Below are 23,957 nucleotides of genomic sequence, written 5' to 3' on the forward strand. Positions count from 1 at the left end.
GCGGGAACAGATGGAACACACGTGATGCTCAGTGTAGTGTTTTTGGCCTAATATGGCAATGAGTAAGTTCCAAAAAAGAAAGGAAAAGCCCAATGCAATGACTGCAAATGTCCAATAAAGTAGTTTTTTTTTTTTTTTTTTTGCTGAAACTGAGACAAGTTGTCAGAATTGATAACTGTAGTCATAATATTTGGTTATAAAATCAGAATTATCATTTTGCCACAATTGTGGAGATCTACTTGATGTTATGGTCCAATATTCCAAAACAGAAAAAGCAGGAAGGCCATGATAATAGTCCCATGATAATAAACCAGAAGGTTAGACAGCTGTACAGTGTTTCATTCTACAAACATACTTTTACTTCATTTCCCCCATAGGGGAGTTATGAATGAATTAAAAAGACACATTCTGAAAAACACATCTAGTGGTATATTTACTGGGGAGAGAGGAGCATGTTTTCATTGTAGTTTTGTGTGGAAGTTTTCCTCAAATGTAGATGTGAGTAGAGGCCGAGGGCCCTTCAGTAAGTATGTTTTACAGTAAGTATGTTTGAACTTGAGGTTTGTTCATGTGGTTACTGTAAACCTGCTGTTCTCTTTGCTTCTCTCACATACCAGGACATGAGAAACCTGAGGTTTGCCTTGAAACAGGAAGGCCACAGTAGACGAGACATCTTTGAGATCCTCTTCAGATATGCCTTCCCCCTCTCACACAGACAGGTAAGTCTGGCTCCACCTCACTTCTCCTGCCCACATGCTCTCCAGCTTCTTTCACATTTATTTGATTCATAATGCTTCAGTTTGGGGGGCACGGTGGCGCAGTGGTCGCCTCACAGCAAGAAGGTCCTGGGTTCGAGCCCCAGGGTAGTCCAACCTTGGGGGTCGTCCCAGGTCGTCCTCTGTGTGGAGTTTGCATGTTCTCCCCGTGTCTGTGTGGGTTTCCTCTGGGGGCTCCGGTTTCCTCCCACAGTCCAAAGACATGTAGGTCAGGTGGATCACCGTACTTAATTGTCCCTAGGTGTGTGTGTGTGTGTGTGTGTGTGTGTGTGTGTGTGTGTGTGTGTGTGTGTGTGTGTGTGTGTGTGTGTGTGTGTGTGTGTGCAGCGTTCCCGCGATCCTGAGAGCAGGATAAGCGGTTCGGGAATGGATGGCTGGATGCATCAACTTTTCTAGCTGTTTGTCTACTTTCTCATTTCACCCATGCTGTTTTTGGGACGGGGTGCTAACATGATACATACTCAATATCCATGAATGAGAACGCTTTTGAAAGAAACTGTTTCCAAAAAGCCATAAAAATTCTCTTCTATTTTAAAATTTGTGGTTGGATTTTTTTTTTTTATCATGTTAAAAGTTGTTTCTGTTTGAATGTCTTTTATCTTCAAGCTCTAGAGCAGCGGTGTACAAACTAGCTAATATGACTGATACGTAATAAAACTTTATTAACAGTCCATGAACATGGGCTGTCTGTTGGATGTGGAGCTGGACTTGATGAACTGGATATCATGTTTCTTCCAACATGTCAGGCTCTGTGTGGTCAACCCTATATTATCCTATTATTATCATTATTATTATTATTATTATTATTATTATTTCTTTCACGTTTCCTGTTTTACATCCTGTAGAGCCGGGTCCAAACTATGGACCTGAGGAACTATAGGGTAGATGTCACTTGATTGACAGTACTCGTCGTAATATGTGGGCTGCTCCGAGGAGGGCGATCTTCTGGACTGCACTGATGTTGATGTTTCCTGGGATACGGTTGGTGAACTTTTCCATTCCCTTCTTCATGAGTCCTAGAGCTCCAATGACCGCTGGTGTTGTTTCGGTCTTGATTCCCCACATCCTGATGATTTTAATCTCCAGGTCTTTGTACTTGGTCAGCTTCTCTGTGACTTTCACTGAGGTGATTTTTCCGGATGGTATCACCATGTCAATGAGCATACACCTCTTTTGCTTCCTGTCCTTGATAACGATGTCGGGCTTGTTGGCTTTTATCTCTCTGTCAGTGTGGATGGGCATGTCCCAGAGGATGGTGACATCATTGTTTTCAGTGACCGTTTTTGGCTGATGGTCGTACCACTTATCAGTCGCCTTGATCTTGTAACTCCTGCAGATCTTCCAGTGCAGGTATGCTGCTGCCTTGTTGTGCCTGTACATGTACTCGGGTCTTTGCCAGTTCCGGGCAGCCTGAGACAATGTGGTCGATGGTTTCTTCATACATTCCACAGATTCTGCATTTTGGGTCTTTTCAATCTTTGATGATGTGATGGTGATAGGATCTGGTTGCCAGGCTCTGGTCTTGTGCAGCGATTATCAGACCCTTCGTCTCTGCTTTCAGCCCGGTGCTCCTCAGCCACTGGTGTGTCTTTTGTTGGTCCACGTCTGCATCTTTTATTCTTTTTGGGTACTTCCCGTGCATGGCTTTGTCCTCCCAGGTTTTTTGCAGTTGCCACTGGCCATGGTGTTTTGCCCTCTGCTTCACTTGTTTGGCATAGATGGTAGTTGCCTCATTTTCTGCTGGTGGGGTTTCTGGGACATCAAGGTCTTTCTCGAATTGTGCAGCTTCTTTTTGATGGAGTAGATCTGATGTTTTACTATTCGGAGGAGTGGGTTGGGTCATCTGTTTTTGTCAGGTATGCATCCAGCCCAATAGTGGTAGTCTTGAAGGTCAGTTCGAGTTGGACTAGGCCTCGTCCTTCTGAAGCTCTTGGTAGGTACAGCCTGTCGACAACTGCTTTCGGGTGGTGCATCTTCTCCATGGTCAGCATCCTTCTTGTCTTGGTGTCTATTCTCTTGATGTCGTTCAGTTTCCAGTTGATGATGGTGAAGCTGTATGTCACTACAGGTATCGCTAGGTTGTTGATAGCTTCAATTCTGTTAGCCGCATTGAGTTCGCCCTTCAGTACCATACGCACTCTCCTGTGGTACTCTTTCCAGATCTTCTCCTTCATGGTTGAGTGTTGTATGCCATCTCCTTCATTCACTCCTATGTACTTGTATGTGCTATCTTGGTCTAGCGCTTTGATTACAGTGTCAGTGTCAAGGGCTAAGTCTGCAGTCTTGGTAAGTCTTCCTTTTTTGAAAGTGGCTTTGGCACACTTGTTGATTCCGAATTCCATCTTGATGTCATTGCTGAAGGTCTTGACAATGGTGAGTAGACCCTTCTGCTGATTGTCATCCTTGCTAAATGTCTTGAGGTCGTCAATGTAGAATAGGTGGGTCAGTTTGCTATTCTGCTAGGTACCCATAGCTGCTGTTGTTCAGTAGATTGCTGAGTAGTGCTAGTGCAAGGCAAAAGAGCAGTGGTGATAGTGAGTCCCCTTGGAAGATTCCGCTTCTGATGTTGATCAGTCTCGATGTTAACGACCCCTCTGCATGATGGAGATTCAGGGTGGTCTTCCAGGTCTTCATGCTCTCCGTGATGAATTTGACAGTTGTTGGGCAGACTCTGTAGATCTTGAGGCTCTTCTCTATCCAGGAGTGTGGCATGCTGTCAAGTGCCCTCCTGTATTCAATCCAAGTTCTTTTTCTTCGATTTGACCTCTTGCAATATGGCTTTATTGATGAGTAGCTGGTCCTTGCATCTCTAGCTACCTTTCTTACATCCCTTCTGTTCTGCTGGTAACAAGTGGATATTAATAATAATAATAACAAGTATTATTATAATAATAATAATTATTATTATTATTATTATTATAGTCTTTACCTTTTAATGACCCCACCTGTTGATTATTAAAACATCTGAAAAATCTGACACAATAGAAGTTAATACCAAAACCCAGAATTATAGGAGATTGTACTGTGGCATTTTTTGTTATGATGCACATCATAAGTGAGGTGTGTGGTTGGAATGACAGATGGGTTCAAGGTGGAGGTGGGATTATATCAAGGATCGGCTCTGAGCCCTTTTGCAATGGTGATGGACAGGTTGACGGACAAGATCAGGCAGGAGTTTCCATGGACTTTGATGTTTGCAGATGACATTGTGATCTGTAGTGAGAGTAGGGGGCAGGTTGAGGAGAGCCTGGAGAGGTGGAGGTATGCACTGGAGAGAAGAGGAACGAAAGTCAGTAGCAGCAAGATGGAATACATATGCGTGAATGAGAGGGAGGACAGTGGAAATGGTCAGGATGCAAGGAGTGGAGATGACGAAGGCATATGAGTTTAAATACTTGGGGTCAACTGTCCAAAGTAACAGGGAGTGCAGTAGAGAGGTGAAGAAGAGGGTGCAGGAAGGGTGGGAGTGGGTGGAGAAGAGTGTCAGGAGTGATGTGTGACAGAAGGGTACCAGCAAGGGTTAAAGGGAAGGTTTACAAGATGTTTTTTGAGACCAGTTATGTTATATGGTTTGGAGACAGTGGCACTGATGAAAAGACAGGAGGTGGAGCTGGAGGTGGCAGAGATGAAGATGATAAGATTTTCATTGGGAGTGATGAAGAAGGCCAGGATTAGGAACAAGTATATTAGAGGGACAGCTCAGGTTGAATGGTTTGGAGACAAAGCAAGAGAGACAAGATTGAGATGGTTTGGACATGTGTGGAGGAGAGATGCTGGGTATACTGGGAGAAGGATGCTGAATATGGAGCTGCCAGGGAAGAGGAGAAGAGGAGGACCAAAGAGGAGGTTTATGGTTGTGGTGAGGGAGGAAATGCAGGTGGCTGGTGTGACAGAGGAAGATGCAGAGGACAGGAAGAGATGGAAACGGATGATCTGCTGTGGCACCCGAAAGTAGCCGAAAGTAGTAGTAGTAGTAGTAGTAGTAGTAGTAGTAGTAGTAGTAGCAGTAGTAGTAGTAGTACTGTGGCATGTTTTCTTGTGATGCACAGTCAGATTCTTTCTCTAGCAATTAGAAACATAAAGCAATGGCACCTTTCTTATAGAAGGGGTTGGTCATACTCTTTAAAATATTACATTCATAGGGTTATAATAAAAATGTTATTGTAAAATTTCATATAATTCTGGATTTATATTCACATTGTCTGTCACACATAAATGTCAGGTTTTTCAGATATTTTCATAATCAGCAGGTGGGGCCACAGCAATTAGAGAAATAATACGTGACATAAATATTCGTATTATCCCTATAATGAAGGGCTAATTTAAAAAAACAAATGAGGAAATCCAAGACATTGAAGGCCCTAGGTGGGACACTATGAGGGGAGCTTTGGAGGTTGACTTGGCAGGGGTTGGCTATCGTTACTATGAAAAGAGCAATTTTTGGCCAAAAAAAAAAAAAAAGCTGTCTGGAGCTGCAAAACATATTTGAGCCTTATAATGTAGCGCAGTAAGTCTAAATTAGCCTATCAACATCACTAATAGGTCCAAATGAGCATTCATTAATATGTCTTGCCACGTGGCTACTCTGCAGTGGGCCATTTATGATTATTTGATATTATACCTTTGCATTTCCATTACAATAATATTTGTACCATATTTTGTTGCATTTATGAAGTTACAGAACTATAATAAAGAAAACTGTTTAATTTTTGTGTTATGTGTATTGGGGGATGCTGTTACCAACAAAAGGCAAATGGGAACAAAAGTCCAATTCAGTGCGAAGCAGTCTTCTTTTCTCTCAGCCATGTACAGCCATCAACCTCCGGGCTTGAGCAGGGAACACAACAGCTAGGGCTCATTCACTTCACTGTCAAAAATCACAACTTGCTAAAACACGTGCTTTGTTGCAAAATAAACCTATTAAACAGTGTCTCACCTGTTTAATGTGATTTCTGTTTCTGAACGTCACGCCAGATCTTCTCTATCAGGGCTGTATGGTGGAACATCGATGTTCACCCAAGACAATGCAGGATCTCATCTGGGAGGCAGGAGCGGTATTTGGATTATGTAGTTCAATATTTGGATTATGTAGTTCGGGATTTGGATTATTTAGTTTGGTATTTGGATTATGTCATTCGATATTTGGATTATTTAGTTTGGTATTTGGATTATGTCATTCGATATTTGGATTATATAGTTCAGTATTTGGATTATATAGTTCGGTATTTTGATTATGTCATTCGATATTTGGATTATGCAGTTCGGTATTTGGATTATGTCATTCGATATTTGGATTATATAGTTCAGTATTTGGATTATGCAGTTCGGTATTTGGATTATGTCATTCGATATTTGGATTATATAGTTCAGTATTTGGATTATGTAGTTCCGGATTTGGATTATATCATTCGATATTTGGATTATGTAGTTCGGTATTTGGATTATATCATTCGATATTTGGATTATGTAGTTCAGTATTTGGATTATGTAGTTCAGTATTTGGATTATGTAGTTCAGTATTTGGATTATGTAGTTCGGTATTTGGATTGTATCATTCGATATTTGGATTATGTAGTTCAGTATTTCGATTATTTAGTTCAGTATTTGGATTATGTAGTTCAGTATTTGGATTATGTAGTACGATGTTTGGATTATGTGATTCAGTATTTGGATTATGTCGTTCGATATTTGGATTATGTGGTTCGACGTTTGGATTATGTGGTTCGATGTTTGGATTATGTAGTTCGATATTTGGGTTATGCAGTTTGGCATTTGGGTTATATCATTCGACATTTGGATTATGAAGTTTAGTATTTGGATTATGTCTTTCGAGATTTGGGTTATGTAGTTCAGTAGTTGGATTATATCATTCAATATTTGGATTATGTCGTTCAGTATTTGGATTATGTCATTCGGTATTTGGATTATATCATTCGATATTTGGATTATGTAGTTCAGTATTTGGATTATGTAGTTCAGTATTTGGATTATGTAGTTCGGTATTTGGATTGTATCATTCGATATTTGGATTATGTAGTTCAGTATTTCGATTATTTAGTTCAGTATTTGGATTATGTAGTTCAGTATTTGGATTATGTAGTACGATGTTTGGATTATGTGATTCAGTATTTGGATTATGTCGTTCGATATTTGGATTATGTGGTTCGATGTTTGGATTATGTGGTTCGATGTTTGGATTATGTAGTTCGATATTTGGGTTATGCAGTTTGGCATTTGGGTTATATCATTCGACATTTGGATTATGAAGTTCAGTATTTGGATTATGTCTTTCGATATTTGGGTTATGTAGTTCAGTATTTGGATTATATCATTCAATATTTGGATTATGTCGTTCAGTATTTGGATTATGTCATTCGATATTTGGATTATGTATTTCGATGTTTGGATTATGTCATTCGATATTTGGGTTATGTAGTTCGGTGTTTAGATTATGTAGTTCGGTATTTGGATTATGTCATTCGATATTTGGATTATGTAGTTCGATATTTGGTGCATGTAGTTCGATATTTGGATTATGTAGTTCGGTATTTGGATTATGTAGTTCGATATTCGGTGCATGTAGTTCGATATTTGGATTATGTAGTTCGGTATTTGGATTATGTAGTTCGGTATTTGGAGTATGTAGCTCGATATTTGGTTCATTTAGTTCAATATTTGAATTATGTGGTTCGGTATTTGGATTATGTAGTTCGATATTCGGTGCATGTAGTTCGATATTTGGATTATGTAGTTCGGTATTTGGATTATGTGGTTCGGTATTTGGAGTATGTAGCTCGATCTTTGGTTCATTTAGTTCAATATTTGAATTATGTGGTTCGGTATTTTGATTATGTAGTTCGATATTTGGATTATGTAGTTCGGTATTTGGATTATGTAGTTCGGTATTTGGACTATGTAGTTCGGTATTTGGATTATGTAGTTCGGTATTTGGACTATGTAGTTCGGTATTTGGATTATGTAGATCGTTATTTGGACTATGTAGTTCGGTATTTGGATTATGTAGTTCGGTATTTGGACTATGTAGTTTGAGATTTGGATTATGTAGTTCGGTATTTGGAGTATGTAGTTAGGTATTTGGATTATATAGTTCATGCTTGAAGGAGGGAGACTCCAGACTGGTCACTGCTATTGAGATTCAGTAACATTTAGAGGTGAAGGAGCTGGGCCGTAGAGACGTAGGCTATGACGCCCAATGTAGTTGATGAAATGTTAAAACTTTTTTTATTTATTCGGTGTATAGGCTGCACATTTCTATGATTGGAATATGTATGGATCACTCTACAGTGATAAAATAATTTCCATATAATATTTTGCCAGAGCCACAGAAGAGAGGTTAAAGAGCAGCATGTGGCTCTGGAGTTGCAGGTTGCTGACCCTTCAGCTTTGGGGAAACAATCTATAATAACAGAAGAGTTGTGAGATTTGGATGTTTCATGAATAGCCTTGGCTCCTTGTCGTTTCTTAAACAAGACAAGGAGCCAAGTCCCACATTACTTGTATTACCTCAGTTATAAAATGGAAGGATCAGGAATCAGGAACAATTTATTGTCATTTCTTACATGTACTTGCATACACAAAAAGAAACTAAATGTAATTTCTCCCAGCCCACACCAGTGCAACACAAAATACACACATCCAACATTTCCCAAAAAACAACATCACCAAAAACATACAAAAACAGAGAGAACAAAAAAACACAAACAGTTAACAACACGGTCCACTCAGTGCGGCGCAGTCCAGAAAAATTCCTCTGTCCAGAAGACAAACTCCAGCCAGGAAGACTGTCGGAACTGCCGGTCTGCATGGGCTGGCAGTCTCCTTAGCCTGCAGCAGAGAACAATGTCCAGGTGCACTCCTGGCAGCCAAAAACAGAAAGCTGAGGCTGCAGTGGGCACAGGTTCGGTAAAACTTGACAGTATAAAACTGGAAAAACATAGCCTGGTTTGATGAATCGTGATGTCTGCTGAGGCACACAAATCGTAGGGTCAGAATTTGACACCAACAACATGAAATCATGGACCCAATCTGCGACACTGTCAACAGTCCAGGTTTGTGGCGGTGGTTTAATGGTGTGGGGAATGTTTTCTTGGCACACTTTGGGCCCGTTAATACCAATCAATCATCGCTTGAATGCCAAAGCTTATTTGAGTATTGTTGCTGGCCATGTGAATCCCTTCATGGCCACAATTTACCCATCTTCTGATGACTACTTCCACCATAATAATGCACCATGTCACAAAGCAAAATTCATCTCAAACTGGTTTCATGAACATGATCAGTGTTCTGCAGTGGCCTTCCCCGTTACCAGATCAGAATCCAGTGGAACACTTTGGGATGAGGTATAAGACTAACAAAACACTGTGTTGGCTCCTTTTTTAAGCCTTTGCCTTATTCTAATTAACTGAAAGTCACCTAAAACCAGGCCCTTTTACTTAGTGGTTCCATGAGGTATTGTCACATCTAAAACCCGTACAGGCCGGTGTACAATTTAGGGATCCAAGAGAGATTTTACTTCAATTCAATTCAATTTAATTCAATTCAATGTATTGTCATTAAAACAATGTGCAGGCACATGTTAAAATGAAATAAAGGCTGTGGCTTTGCCAAACAGTGCAAGACGGACACAGACAAACACAGTATAAGATATACACAGATGAAGACCAAAAGCTAAAATAAGTTAAAAAACAGCACGAGTACATATATTCAAAAATATCCACAGACATTCAGTGGTAGCCAGGTTCAGGTGGGCAACAGCTCGGGGAAAGAAGCTGTTTTTGAGCCTGGTAGTGTGGGCTCTGAGGCTCCTATAGCGCCTCCCAGAGTGCAGGGAGGAGAACAGTCCATGGTTGGGGTGGGTGGGATCTCTGCTGATGCTGAAACCCCTTCGAAGGCAGCGTTTGTGATAAATGTCTTTTATGGCTGGGAGCTGGGTACCGGTGATATGCTGGGCCGCCTTGACGACCTGCTGCAGAGCTTTCTTAGTCTCGTTAAAGGTCAAAATGTGTTCTAGGAAAGCAGAAATATTAAACATAGCAGCTTTTATACCACAAAGTACCAACAATACTCTGCTGGATTTGTGTGTTATGATTTTCACTGTGTTACTGTTGTTCTTGTGTTGAATATGTCTCATATTCTGCCTCCCCATCCAGCCTTTGTTTGCCTATCTAAGCCAGGAGAAATATGAAGAGAATGGCTGGGATGTTTACAAACCTATAGAGGAGTTCAGACGGCAGGTAAGGAGGGAGTTTAAAGATGGTTGAACACGGGGTGTCCAGGTAGCATAGTGGTCCATTCTGTTGCCTACCAACACGGGGATCACCGGTTTGAATCCTGTGTAACCTCTGGCTTGGTCAGGCGTCCCTACAGACACAGTTGGCAATGTCTGCGGGTGGGACGCCGGATGTGGGTATGTGTCCTGGTCGCTGCACTACACCTCCTCTGATCGGTCAGGGTGCCTGTTCGGGGGGGTAGCGTGATCCTCCTACGCGCTACATCCCCTTGGTGAAACTCCTGACTGTCAGGTGAAAAGAAGCGGCTGGTGACTCCACATGTATCGGAGGAGGCATGTGGTAGTCTGCAGCCCTCCCCAGATCGGCAGAGGGGGTGGAGCAGAGACCAGGACGGCTCGGAAGAGTGGAGTAATCGGTTGGGTGCAATTGGGGAGAAAAAAAAGGGAGGGGCGGGGAATCCACAAAAAAAAAATAGATGGTTGAACACTTGGACAAGTTTCTTACCTTTTTGTGTGTTAACAAAAGTATTTATATCCAAACAAAGGATTTGATAATTACACTGATATGGCTGATGAGGTTTGATTTTTGCCAGCAAGCTTCAGTTGAAACCCTGTTCAGATTGTGTAATGATAATAAGTATAGATCAGGGATAGGCAACATGGTCCAGAAAGGTCCGGTGTGGGTGCAGGTCTTTGTTCCAACCAAGCAGTTACACACCTGATTCTATTAGTCAACCAATAGTCTTTGCTAAGGACCTTGATTTGTAGACTCAGGTGTGTAACTCCTTGGTTGGAACAAAGACCTGCACCCACACCGGACCTTTCTGGACCATGTTGCCTATCCCTGGTATAGATCAACTTGTAAGAACTATTAGACATTTCCTACTACATGGTTTTAATTATCATTGAGAGTTGCAGACCTTTCTCTAATGTTAGCCAGTGAAGACGCACTGGAAGCAGTGAAGCAACATAGCATCACAGAGTCTCATTAAAAATGAGACTAAGATCCATAAAACTAAACTGAGACTAGGATTCATAAAACTAAAATGAGACTAAGATTCATAAGACTAAACTGAGACAAAGATTCATAAGACTACACTAGTGAGACAAGGATTCATGAGACTAAACTGAGACAAAGATTCATGAGACTAAACTTAGACAAAGATTCATAAGACTAAACTGAGACTAAGATTCATAAGACTAAACTGAGACAAAGATTCATAAGACTACACTAGTGAGAAAAAGATTCATGAGACTAAACTGAGACAAAGATTCATGAGACTAAACTTAGACAAAGATTCATATGACTAAACTGAGACTAAGATTCATAAGACTAAAATGAGACTAAGATCCATAATCCATAAGACTAAAATGAGACTAAGATCCATAAAACTAAACTGAGACTAGGATTCATAAAACTAAAATGAGACTAAGATTCATAAGACTAAGCTGAGACAAAGATTCATAAGACTACACTAGTGAGACAAAGATTCATGAGACTAAACTGAGACAAAGATTCATGAGACTAAACTTAGACAAAGATTCATATGACTAAACTGAGACTAAGATTCATAAGACTAAAATGAGACTAAGATTCATAAGACTAAAATGAGACTAAGATTCATAAGACTAAACTGAGACTAAGATCCGTATGACTAAACTAAAACTAAGATTCACAGACTACCAAGACTAAGATTCATAAGACTAAAATCAGACTGATTCATTAGACTAAAATTAGATTTAAGATCCATAATCCATAAGACTAAAATGAGACTAAGATTCACAAGACTATGAGACTAAGATTCATAAGACTAAACTGAGACTAGGATTCATAAAACTAAAATGAGACTAAGATCCATAAGACTAAAATCAGTCTAAGCTTCATAAGACTAAACTGAGACTAAGATTCTTAAGACTAAACCGAGACGTAAGATTAATAAGACTAAAATCAGACTAAGATTCATAAGACTAAACTGAGACTAAGCTTCACAAGACTAAAATGAGACTAAGATCCATAAAACTAAAATGAGACCAAGATTTATAAGACTGAGACTAAGCTCCATAAGACTAAAATGAGGCTAAGATTCACAAGACTATGAGACTACGATTCATAAGACTAAACTGAGACTAAGATTCATAAGACTAAAATGAGACCAAGAGTCATAAGCCTAAAATGAGACTAAGATTCATAAGACTAAACCGAGACTAAGATTCATAAGACTAAAATGAGACTAAGATCCATAATCCATAAGACTAAAATGAGACTTAGATCCATAAAGACTAAAATGTGACTAAGATTTATAAGACTGAGACTAAGCTCCATAAGACTAACATGAGACTAAGATTCACAAGACTATGAGACTAAGATTCATAAGACTAAACTGAGACTAAGATCCATAAGACTAAAATGAGACTAAGATTCATAAGACTAAAAGGAGACTAAGCAAATATTCACCTTCAAGAATTCATATGACCTCATAATGTGGTCAAGATTTACCTCTCAGCACAACTTTGACCTGAAGTACACAGTCAAACCTATGTAAGAGTGGCTTTGGGACAAGTCTCAGATGCTCCTTGAGTGGCTCAGCCAAAGCCTGGGTTTAAGACCCTGTTCCAGATCTGTGGAAAGACCAGGAGGTTGTTGTTCACTGATGTTTCCCAACCAAGCTGACAGAGTCTGAGAAGATCTGGTAGTAAGAATTGGGAGAGCGAGTAGAGGCAGACTCAAGAAGCTGCCCGAGGCCCTGCCACCATTTTTTTTTTAATCAAGGGTATGAAAGCTTATGTGAATGGGATATTTCAGTCTTCTTTTTATTTTCAATATAAATTTGCAGAAGTTTCACTTCGTCATTATGGGGTATTGTGTAGATTGACAAAAAAATAAATAAATACATTTTCGATTACAACATGGCTAAGTGCTGAAAAAGTGAGGTGAAAACAGAAAAAGTATGCTTGAAGTTTAAATCAATAAGTAATGAATGCTTTTTGGTCCACCTGCTCTAGGGCTTGCCCAATGAAAAATGGCGTATCACGTTCATTAATAAAAACTACGAGCTGTGTGACACCTATCCCACCATCCTGGCTGTGCCCTTCAAAGCTACAGAGGAGGATCTCCGAAGAGTTGCCAGCTTCAGATCAAGAGGGCGCATACCAGTGAGTGAGCATTTGTGGATACATTATTGCATGTTTGTACAGTATGTTGATAGGGGCGGCACGGTGGCACAGTGATTAGTGCGGTTGCCTCACAGCAACAAGTCCCGGGGTAGTCCAACCTTGGGGGTCGTCCCAGGCCGGGACGACTCCCAAGGTTGGACTACCCTGGGACTCGTACCCAATGGACCACCAATGTAACTGAGGTATTTTCTCACCTGGTGCGGGATTCAATCCGAGGTGTACTGCACCACAAGGCGACATCGCTAACTGCTTGACTAAAGGGGGCCTGGTGGTTGGCCCTGGCGATTGGCCAGTGAGTCTTTTGTAGGTTACAGTAGTCACCCTCCCCTGGAAGCGCACCCTCGCGCTTCCTTAAACCCACGCTCCGAAGAGACTTATGAGGCAGCACGCTGCCGGATACCACCGCTGCCACCGCTGCTGAGGTTTGCATGTTCTCCCTATGTCTGCGTGGGTTTCCTCCGGGGGCTCTGGTTTCCTCCCACAGTCCAGAGACATGAAGGTCAGGGGAATCCGCCATACTAAATTGTCCCTAGGTGTGAAGGTGTTTGTGTGTGTGTGTGTGTGTGTGTGTGTGTGTGTGTGTCGGCCCTGTGTGATGGACTGGTGACCTGTCCAGGGTGTCTCCCCACCTGCCACCCAATGACTGCTGGGATAGGCTCCAGCATTCCCACGACCCTGAGAGCAGGATAAGTGGTTCGGATAATGGATGGATGGATATATGTTGATGGTTGTCTAGGCAGTCTTAAAAGAAAGTTCTGGGTTTTAAATTACAGCCTTGTTCTTATTTTCATAGTTTTTGCCACTGTGCATGTTGGTGATATTTTACTGAAGTGGTGAGATGTTGGATACTGGACCAGTGGTAGACATTGCTTTACAACGGTGTCTAATGGGGCAACTGAAGATGAGCCTTAAACCTATCTTTTCAACAACAGCAACAACAACATATCCCCAGTGCCTCATTTAGACTGTGTACATGATTTCCCATGATCCTTGACTCTTCACCTGTACTGGCTGGGTAGTTAGTCAATGTGTGCTACTACCTATGGTAAGTATTGGCTGGTCGTTCCTGCAGGTGGAACCAGGAAGTATAGTGACAACACTTCAAAATGTCCCATTCTGCCTGCAGACTGCCAACTATTTGTTGCACCGGCAACAAGCAGTTGCAAGTATCACAATAGTGGCATACTACTAGATAATGGGGCTCAACTTGCACACAACCAACCATTACTGTAGCAAACGCAAGAGACCAGAGTTGTGTTTCCTAAAAGCCTTGTTGTCTAAGGTCATAAGTTCTATCTGAAGAACCGTCGTAAGCATTAACAGCGTTTCTCAAAAACTTTGTTGGGATGAATGTTCATAACCACCATCATAAAGTTGTTGTAGCAACACCACCTCTTCGCCTGCTGTTAGGATCATACTTAGCCATCAGCAGCTGCTACTACTACTACTACTACTACTACTACTACTACGTTCAGCTGCTCCTGTTCAGGGTCACCACAGCAGATCTTTCGTTTCCATCTCTTCCTGTCCTCTGCATCTTCCTCTGTCACACCAGCCACCTACATGTCCTCCCTCACCACATCCATAAACCTCCTCTTTGGCCTTCCTCTTCTCCTCTTCCCTGGCAGCTCCATATTCAGCATCCTTCTCCCAATAATACCCAGCATCTCTCCTCCACACATGTCCAAACCATCTCATCTTGCTCTCTTGCTTTGTCTCTAAACCATCCAACCTGAGCGGTCCCTCTAATATACTCATTACTAATCCTGGCCTTCTTCACCACTCCCAATGAAAATCGTATCATCTTCAACTCTCCCACCTCCAGCTCCACCTCCCATCTTTTCATCAGTGCCACTGTCTCCAAACCATACAACATAGCTGGTCTCACTACCATCTTGTAAACCTTCCCTTTAACTCTTGCTGGTACCCTTCTGTCACACATCACTCCTGACACTCCTCTCCACCCACTCCACCCCGCCTGCACTCGAGTGCAGAAGCAAGGTCACAAACCTCACTCTCTTCAGCACAGTTAACCATCGGCAGCTAAAACCAATGAATGATCAGTAGACATGTTACTTTTATAACTTATTCTATTGCACATCCGTGTTTTTCCCACAAATCTCTTTATTGAAAAAATGTGTCTTTGGCAAGGCAGTTTTGCATTCATAGATGTTGCAAATTCTGTTTTGCCAGTTAGTGAGTCTTTTTCACCTCCACTTTTTATGCTGATATGTCTAATGTTATATTTCAGCCAAAATAATGTAGCCTAGCCTGCTAAAGGCATCACTCCTTCAAAGAAAGATTAACTGTGCTGTTAAAGGTGCTAAGAATATATAGGCTAACCCAGTGACGTACAAGTCCTCATTATGACGTACGAGTTCTCATGATGACCTACGAGTACTTACAATGACCTACGAGTTCTCATTATGACCTACGAGTTCTTATCATGACCTACGAGTTCTCATAATGACCTACGAGTTCTCATTATGACCTACGAGTTCTCATGATGATCTACGAGTTCTCATTATGACCTACGAGTTCTTATCATGACCTACGAGTTCTCATGATGACCTACGAGTTCTTATGATGACCAAGAGTTCTCATTATGACCTATGAGTTCTTATCATGACCTACGAGTTCTCATGATGACCTACGAGTTCTCATGATGACCTACGAGTTCTCATTATGACCTACGAGTTCTTATGATGACCTACGAGTTCTCATTATGACCTACGAGTTCTTATCATGACCCACGAGTTCTCATGATGATACTTTTGGTAAGATGGGCTAAAGTCTTCTCGCCTTGCAAAGCCTTAATCTTGTGAGCTCAGCTCAGTTTTGCAGCGAGATCTTAGTCTGGAAAGGATCCATTAAGGATCTGGAAGCTGGACCAGTCAGCAGCTGTGGTTTAGATGATGACGACGATGTGCAGTGCCATACATTTTGCAAATGACAACAAGGCTGTGGTGGGAGAGGTAGGCATTGACGGTGGTATAGAATGAGTGTTATCAAAACATTTGCAGAGATGGCCAGACTTGTGTGCAGACATAATAACTAGCTACATGGACTGACCTGCTGGCGGTAGGAAGGTCTACAAGCGTGTCTAGAAATGTGGCGCTCCGGTTCCAAAATGGGGTCTGTGGCCCTAACTGATTACATGATGATCCGATTTCCTGCAAAGAAATGTTGGTCCGCACCCACAGATGACATTCCTAACACAAACACTGAACTGAACCTTGCCAGACCCCAGGGAGCGAAGCGACATTTGTGGTTTGGCTTTGTGAGGCAGTCCCCAAGTTAGCAAAGGGTTTTAGGCAAACAACTGACTTGTTGAGGTGCCTTATTGATAACATATTGAAGTATTTGAAGTTCAAAGACATTTTTCTTGAACACAATCTTACAAAATTATAGATAAATAATTAAAACAGCCTACATATAGGTTTAATGTCTCTCTGAAACAACACAAAACACATTACAACAGTAAACTAATGTGCCGCAGGATGCAGCCTGTTTTTTTTTTTTGGTTTTTTGTTTTTGTTTTTGTAAATTCCTCCCTTTTCCCTCCCCAATTTTACCTGGCCAATTACTCCACTCTTCCGAGCCATCCCAGTCGCTGCTCCACCCCCTCTGCTAATCTGGGGAGTGCTGCAGACTACCACATGCCTCCCATACATGTGGAGTCACCAGCTGTTTCTTTTCACCTGACAGTGAAGAGTTTCACCAGGGGGACGTAGCGCATGGGAGGATCATGCAATTCCCCCCAGTTCCCCCTCCCCCCTGAAAAGGTGCTGCGACTGACCAGAGGTGGCACCAGTGCACTGACCAGGACACATACCCACAGCCGGCTTCCCATCCACAGACACGGCCAATTGTGTCTGTAGGGACGCCTGACCAGGTCGGAGGCAACGGATTCGAACTGACGATCCCCATTCTGGGAGGCAACGGAATAGACCGCTGTTGTTCCTGTGAGGGTCTAAGGACAGGATGTTGTGTTGCTGTAAAGCCCCTTGAGGCAAATTTGTAATTCGTGATATTGGGCTATACAAATAAAATTGACTTGACTTGGAAATTGGTAAAAATAATAATTGTATTTTGAGTGAATTGTGATTTCTTTGTCAGACAAAATGTCTAAGTATTAGACTGTTAAGCCTACTGATATGGCTATCTCATTAAAGGCATTGTTGTTATAACAGAAATAAGCATGTTTTGTATCTCTGTTTGACTCTTGTTAGGTTCAGGATGTAAAACATTATAAACTTAGGCTAACAGCTGATGGAATGTGGAACTGGAGTTGGCCCCGCTCACTGCTCCTAGTGTATAGGAATGTGGAACTCCCTAAAAATCTTTTAACAGGGAGAGACAATAGGAAGAACGCTCAGGGAGAGCACCAGAGGAGGATCTCTCTCCCAAGACGTACAACGTGCAATGATGTTGTGTTTACACAATTTGCACAATACAACATTGAAAGAGGATAACACAATTATGATGGTATGATAAGATATATGAAGAATATGATGAGCAGGATGCCAAGCAGTGTCCAGACGCCACCGGAACAGCCCAGGAGCCCAGCCACATGACCAGCATCACCATGTAAAAGAAAAAAATAGTCACACATCTTAGTGAGAGAAAGATATAACATTAAAACAAGATAACAGGCCCTGTGATGGCCTGGCGGCCTATCCAGGGTGTCTCCCCGCCTGTCGTCCAGTGACTGCTGGGATAGGCTCCAGCATCCCCGTGAACCTAAGAGCAGGATAAGGGGTTTGGATAACGGATGGATGGAACAGCATAACAAATTATATGGATTTATGAGATATATAAAGAGAAAATGTGATGGAGGGGATGCCAAGCAGTATCCAGGTGGTGATGACCATCACCATGGAGACCTGGGAGGAGGACAGACTGCACGTGCACACAAGGGAGACTTACATCACACCATTCACACACAGAAGACATCATTCAGAGAGAGATAAGAGACATGTGAGAGAAGACAACAGTTTGCAGTTGTTGGGCATTTTCATGTCCTTATTCCTCAGTGGCAGGGCGATGTTGTAATGTCCCTCCACAAGTCTAGCTGATTGTGAGGCCATGTCAAGGAACTGAAGATCCTCTCTGGACAACTCGAGCTTATCGTCTTGTTCGCACTCAGGGAAGTCACTCTTGAACTGCTGACTCCAGAGTTAATCCAGTCTGGCAACTGCTATACGGTTGGCTGAAACCTGTATCAGCCCACTTGTTGTTCTGTGGCCAGTGCCTTACCAGCAGGTCCATTGATGATCCAGCGAAGTCGTGTTCTTACAGCATATGGACCGTCATCTATTCTGTCAATGACCTGCCAGGGTTCAATAGCCTTGGGCACATTAGTCCCAGTAAGCAGTCCTATCTCTGCATCTATTTTTGGGAGTAGCACTGCTGAAGGTGAGGCCACATGTCGACGTCCTCTTGTAAAGGATAATAATCCTTTTCCTATATAATCTGTCGTCGGCAGAACAGTGCTTGGTAAATTCGTTTAGACAGAAACTGACCTGAGGGCGTCCAGGTGGCATGGTGGACTATTCCGTTGCCTACCAACATGGTCGCCGGTTCGGATCCCCGTGTTACCATCGGCTTGGTCGGGCATCCCTACAGACACAATTGGCTGTGTCTGCGGGTGGGAAGCCGGATGTGGGTATGTGTCCTGGTTGCTGCACTAGCGCCTCCTCTTGTCAGTCGGGGGCCTGTTCAGGGAGGAGGGGGAACTGGGGGGAATAGCGTGATCCTCCCATGCTCTACATCCCCCGGGTGAAACTCCTCACTGTCAGGTGAAAAGAAGCGGCTGGTGACTCCACATGTATTGGAGGAGGCCTGTGGTAGTCTGCAGCCCTCCTCGGATCAGCAGAGGGGGTGGAGCAGAGACCGGGACAACTCCAAACAGTGGGGTAATTGGCCGGATACAACTGGGGACAAAATGTGTAACAGGTTGTGGAAAAGTTTGTCCGTTGCCTCCGGAACCAGACATGTTGAGAGTTATGTCAGAAGCCAGCATTGGCCACCTGGGTAGGCTCGTGTTTTACAGTAAGTCAGTGTCCGTCCATAACTTCTTCAGCGTGACCAAACAAGCGATCCAGGCAATGTTAAATGGGACAGTCACAGATGTGTTTGCTTGACATATTCTGTTAGCTAGAATGATTCAAATCATTTTGACTGTGAGATGGATGCTGCTATAACATGACATCACATTAGATCTAACTTCAACATTGTTTTGACATAATGCCATTATTTGAGTCCACCAATGTTCTCAAGCGTTTAGCGTTTTTTTTTTAGTATCCAATTAGATGTTATTTAGTTATATTTTAAATGTATGCTTTTTCAACAGTGCCCCAGCCCTTTAAGTCCTTGCTTTTTTAAAACGAGCCCCAGTCCCTCCCCCAGTGGTTGTAATGTTTCTGATGTTATTTTTCAAATGTCTTCTATCCTCCCATTGGTTGCTGAGCACCGTAACTAGGGGCGTGGTGCGGGGCAACGTAGTATTTATTTGCTGTGTGGTTTTTCTTTGTTGTTTAACCACATTGGCAGCTGTTAAGTGCGTGATGCACGAAACAAGCTTGTACTGAAATGTATTAACATTTTTTTCCTACGTCTATCTATCTATATATCTATCTATATATCTATCTATCTATCTATGTATATATATATATATACACACACAAAACGGTATGATTTTGATGTTGTAATTTAAAAGCAGCCTGAGTTTGTGTGTCTGTGTTTCAGGTGTTATCATGGATCCATAGGGAGAACCAGGCTGTCATCACTCGGTGCAGTCAGCCACTTGTTGGCATGTCTGGTAAAAGAAACAAAGATGATGAGCGGTACCTAGACCTGGTCCGAGAGGCCAACAGCACTGTAAAACTCATCATCTATGATGCACGGCCCAACGTCAACGCTGTCGCCAACAAGGTGAACTAGAACCCTGGTCATCTCAGAACGCGGGTTGTGTTTGTGTTGACCTCATCTGAAACTGATTAAAAACACTAAGTGGAATTAATTATGGTAAATAACTTGTCAAATTAATATCTATAACAAACATGTTAAGATGGCCCCAGTTACTAGACTTGTGTGACTCTCACTTTTCATCCCATCTTTTTCCAATCTTCAGAATGTTTGGTAAGTCCAAACAAAATAAAGGAACTGCCACAGGTAGTTTGACCGGGGCTTTTTTCAGGAGCAGTAAGAACATGAGAATAGGACATTCCAACAGTATTTTTAAGTATGGACCTTTGCCCTCAACCACCTTGAATCCCCACTCTGGTCTATGTTCCCAGGCCACTGGAGGGGGCTATGAGGGTGATGAGTACCAGAACACAGAGTTGGTATTTCTGGACATCCACAACATTCACGTCATGAGGGAGTCCCTAAAGAAGCTAAAAGATATCGTCTACCCCAACGTTGAGGAATCTCATTGGCTGTCCAGCCTGGAGTCTACACACTGGCTAGAACATATCAAGGTGGGAGAACAGTGTCTGTGCTGTACATGCATCTGTAGTATAGTAGCATACGTATCTCATGTATCACCCCTTCCTAAACACATTTACCCCAAGTATTTACTTCCCTCAGGATCCATGACAAAAACATAAAGGCATGGGCGTCCGGCTAACGTAGCGGTCTATTCCGTTGCCTACCAACACAGGGCTCACCGGTTCGAATGCCCGTTCTACCTGTGGCTTGGTTGGGCAACCCTACAGACACAATTGGCCGTGTTTACGGGTGGGGAGCCGGATGTGCGTATGTGTCCTGGTTGCTGCACTAGTGCCTCCTCCTTCGGGGGAACATCGTGATCCTCCCACACGCTACGTCCCCCTGGGGAAACTCTAGGTGAAAAGAAGGGGCTGGTGACGCCACATGTATGGGAGGAGACATTTGGTAGTCTGCAGCCCTCCCCAGATCAGCAGAGGGGATGGAGCAGCGACCGGGACGGCTCGGTAGAGTACAATTGGGGAGAAAAAAAGGGGGGGAATCCCTAAATAAATAAATCAACATGCAAACGAAAAAACGAAAGGCTAAGCCTTTCATCTTTTGACTAAGCTACTTTTTATAATGTCCCCATGGCTCTCAATAGTTCATCTTTTTTAGTTTTGTTGTCTTTGTGCATCCCTGGATTAACTGATTCCCAAAATAACTACTTTTCTGTTTTTGGTGTCGCTGTTCCTGTTCCAGTGTTTGTGAGGTGTCTTGTGGATTGTGTTTGTAGACGACAGCATCATGGTATGTTAATATAAAGTTTAAAGGGTTTGTAGTGTAAAGCAGTAGAATCATTAGGTTTGAAGTGCAAAGCAGGGATGCCTCTTTTAAAGGCTAGTATGGTAACACTTTACTTGATGGGATGTTGGGAGACTGACATGAGACTCATAATCATGTTGGGACACCTCAAGTCCAAGTTCAACATTACTGGCATATGTTTGTAATACAATGAAACTCTTGTGCTCTAGCTTTCTCTGCCTTAACACAAGGGAAATGGTGACAAAGAACACAAGGACCCCTCCCCCCCCAAAAAAGGCCATATACACAGTAAATTCATACATTATATACACAATATACAGTAAATACAGTAACACAACAATGTAAGATGCATATGGGTGCTTCAGTTGTTCAGCAACCTGACTGCCTGTGGAAAGAAACTACTGCTGAGACGAGTGGTATGTGATGTGATGCTCCGGTAGCGTTTCTTATATGGTAGGAGCGAGAGCAAGAACATGAGCGGGGTGGCTGGTTTCCTTCATGATGTTTTGGGCTTTCCTTTTGCAGCGAGTGGTGTAAATATTATGAAGTTGTGGTAGTTCCATGCCAATGATTTTTGCTGCTGTCTTTACAGTCCTTTAAAACAGTCTGCAGTCTTGAGCAGTGAGGCTGCCAAACCGCACTGTGATACAGCCTGTCAACACACTCTCCATGGTACTGTGATAAAAGTTCCTAAGCATTTTGGTGCTCATACCAAAACTCTCGAGACGCCTCAGAAAATACAGTCTCTGCTGTGTCTTCTTGAGGATGCAGTTGGTGTTGAGACACCATGTGAAGGTGTCTGTGATGTGGAAACCGAGAAATCTAAAACTGTCCTCAATTTCAATAAATGATCCATTGATGGAATAGGAATGTGATTTCTTCTGATCTTTCTAAAGTCAACAATTTCTTTTTTCTTATTGACATTTTGAGAGCGGTTGTAATCATGGCACCATATGGTTAAATCTCCCACTTTCCTCTTATAGGCCCTCTCATCACAGTTGCTTATTAGTCCAATCACTGTGATGTCATCTGCAAATTTATTGATGCTGTTGTCATACACAGTCGTGAGTAAGACTGAACAATAGGGGACTGAGACAGCAGCGCTGAGGTGCGGCGGTCCTAAGAACTAATGTGGATGAGTATGTTTTACCTATTCTCAGTCTGGGGCCAGTCTGTCAGGAAATTAAACAGCCAATTATAGAAGAGTTGCCCAGACCAAGACCTCAGAGCTTCAACACCAGTTTGGATGGTACAACTGTATTAAAAGCAGAGCTGTAATCAAGCGTTTTCCAACCCAGTCCTCAAGGAACCTCTATCCTACAGATTTTCATTGTAACCCTGCATAGGTAGCCTTGCTTGTACTTACTCAACCAATCATCTCACAGCACTTAATTATGCAAGGTGTGCAACGTCTGACAAATTCATTGTTGATTGGTTGAATAACTACAAACAGGTACCTATTCAGGATTGCAAAGAAAATCTGCAGGATAGGGGGTCCTTGAGGACTGGGTTGGGAAACACTGCTGTAATCAATAAACAACATTCTGACATAGGTATTTTCCTTTTCAAGGTGTACTAAAGCAGTATGCAGCGCAAGTGAGATCGCACCATCTACAGATCTGTTGGATCAGTAGGCAAACTATAATGGGTCAAAGGTAGCAGGAGTGTTGCGTTTTATATATGATACACCGATATTTCCAGACACTTCATAATAACAGAGGTCAAAGCAACAGGTCGATAATAATTAATGCAAGAGACGGGTGTGTTCTTAGGTACTGGCACGATGGTGTTTTTTTCTTAAACACAGTGGAACCACACACAATGACAGGGACAGGTTAAAATGTCAGTAAAACCCCCAGATAGCTGAGTGTAACATGCCTTGAGGACACAGGTAGGGATGTCGTCGAGGCCAGCAGCTCCATGAGGCTTAAGCCTTTTAAAAGTTTTGCTCACATCAGCCTCTGTCGCTGTAGATGGAGCACTGGGTGGGCACTGTGCTGCTGTCACTGGGCCCAAGTTGTGAGCTTCAAAGCAGGCATAACAGTTGTTAAGCTCAGGAGGGGAGATGCAGAGGTGTTGATGGTCACACTGGGTTTAGAGTTATAGTCCGTAATCACCTGCAGCCTCCTCCATATGCTCCGGGAGTTTCAGCCACTGTAGTCATTTTCCAGTTTGTCCCTATGTTGTCTTTTAGCTGCTTTGATGGCTCTCCCTAAGTCCTACCTGGATTTTGTGCAACAATGTAAAAGCAGTGGCACACTCCCTCAACCTCAGGTGAATGTGGCTGTTAATGCAGGGCTTCTGGTTGGCGTAGGAGTGAATAGTCTGTACTGGAATATAGTTATCCTCACAGAATTTAACATAGCCAGCGACTGATTCAGCATATTCATCAAAACTCGAGGCTGAATCCTTACAGAAGACCAGACTGTTGATTCAGAACATCACTGAAGTTTGGATTTGTGTTCTGTAGTACTGTACTGCCCTCACAGTGGGCTGCACGC

At 42.5% G+C, this 23,957-nt stretch overlaps 1 protein-coding gene across 1 annotated transcript in view; it reads left to right on the plus strand.

The window, feature by feature from the left end:
• Positions 1 to 23,957, plus strand: part of mtm1 (myotubularin 1) — a 125,412-nt gene that overhangs the window by 45,434 nt on the left and 56,021 nt on the right. The window contains exons 6-10 of the mRNA XM_056300377.1: positions 618 to 719; positions 9,947 to 10,030; positions 13,030 to 13,179; positions 19,951 to 20,136; positions 20,502 to 20,684. Of these exons, the coding sequence (XP_056156352.1) occupies positions 618 to 719; positions 9,947 to 10,030; positions 13,030 to 13,179; positions 19,951 to 20,136; positions 20,502 to 20,684 (705 nt within the window). The remainder of the gene's footprint in view (positions 1 to 617; positions 720 to 9,946; positions 10,031 to 13,029; positions 13,180 to 19,950; positions 20,137 to 20,501; positions 20,685 to 23,957) is intronic.

The sequence above is a fragment of the Lampris incognitus genome, chromosome 20 (genome assembly GCF_029633865.1).
Source record: "Lampris incognitus isolate fLamInc1 chromosome 20, fLamInc1.hap2, whole genome shotgun sequence".
Taxonomy (NCBI): domain Eukaryota; kingdom Metazoa; phylum Chordata; class Actinopteri; order Lampriformes; family Lampridae; genus Lampris; species Lampris incognitus.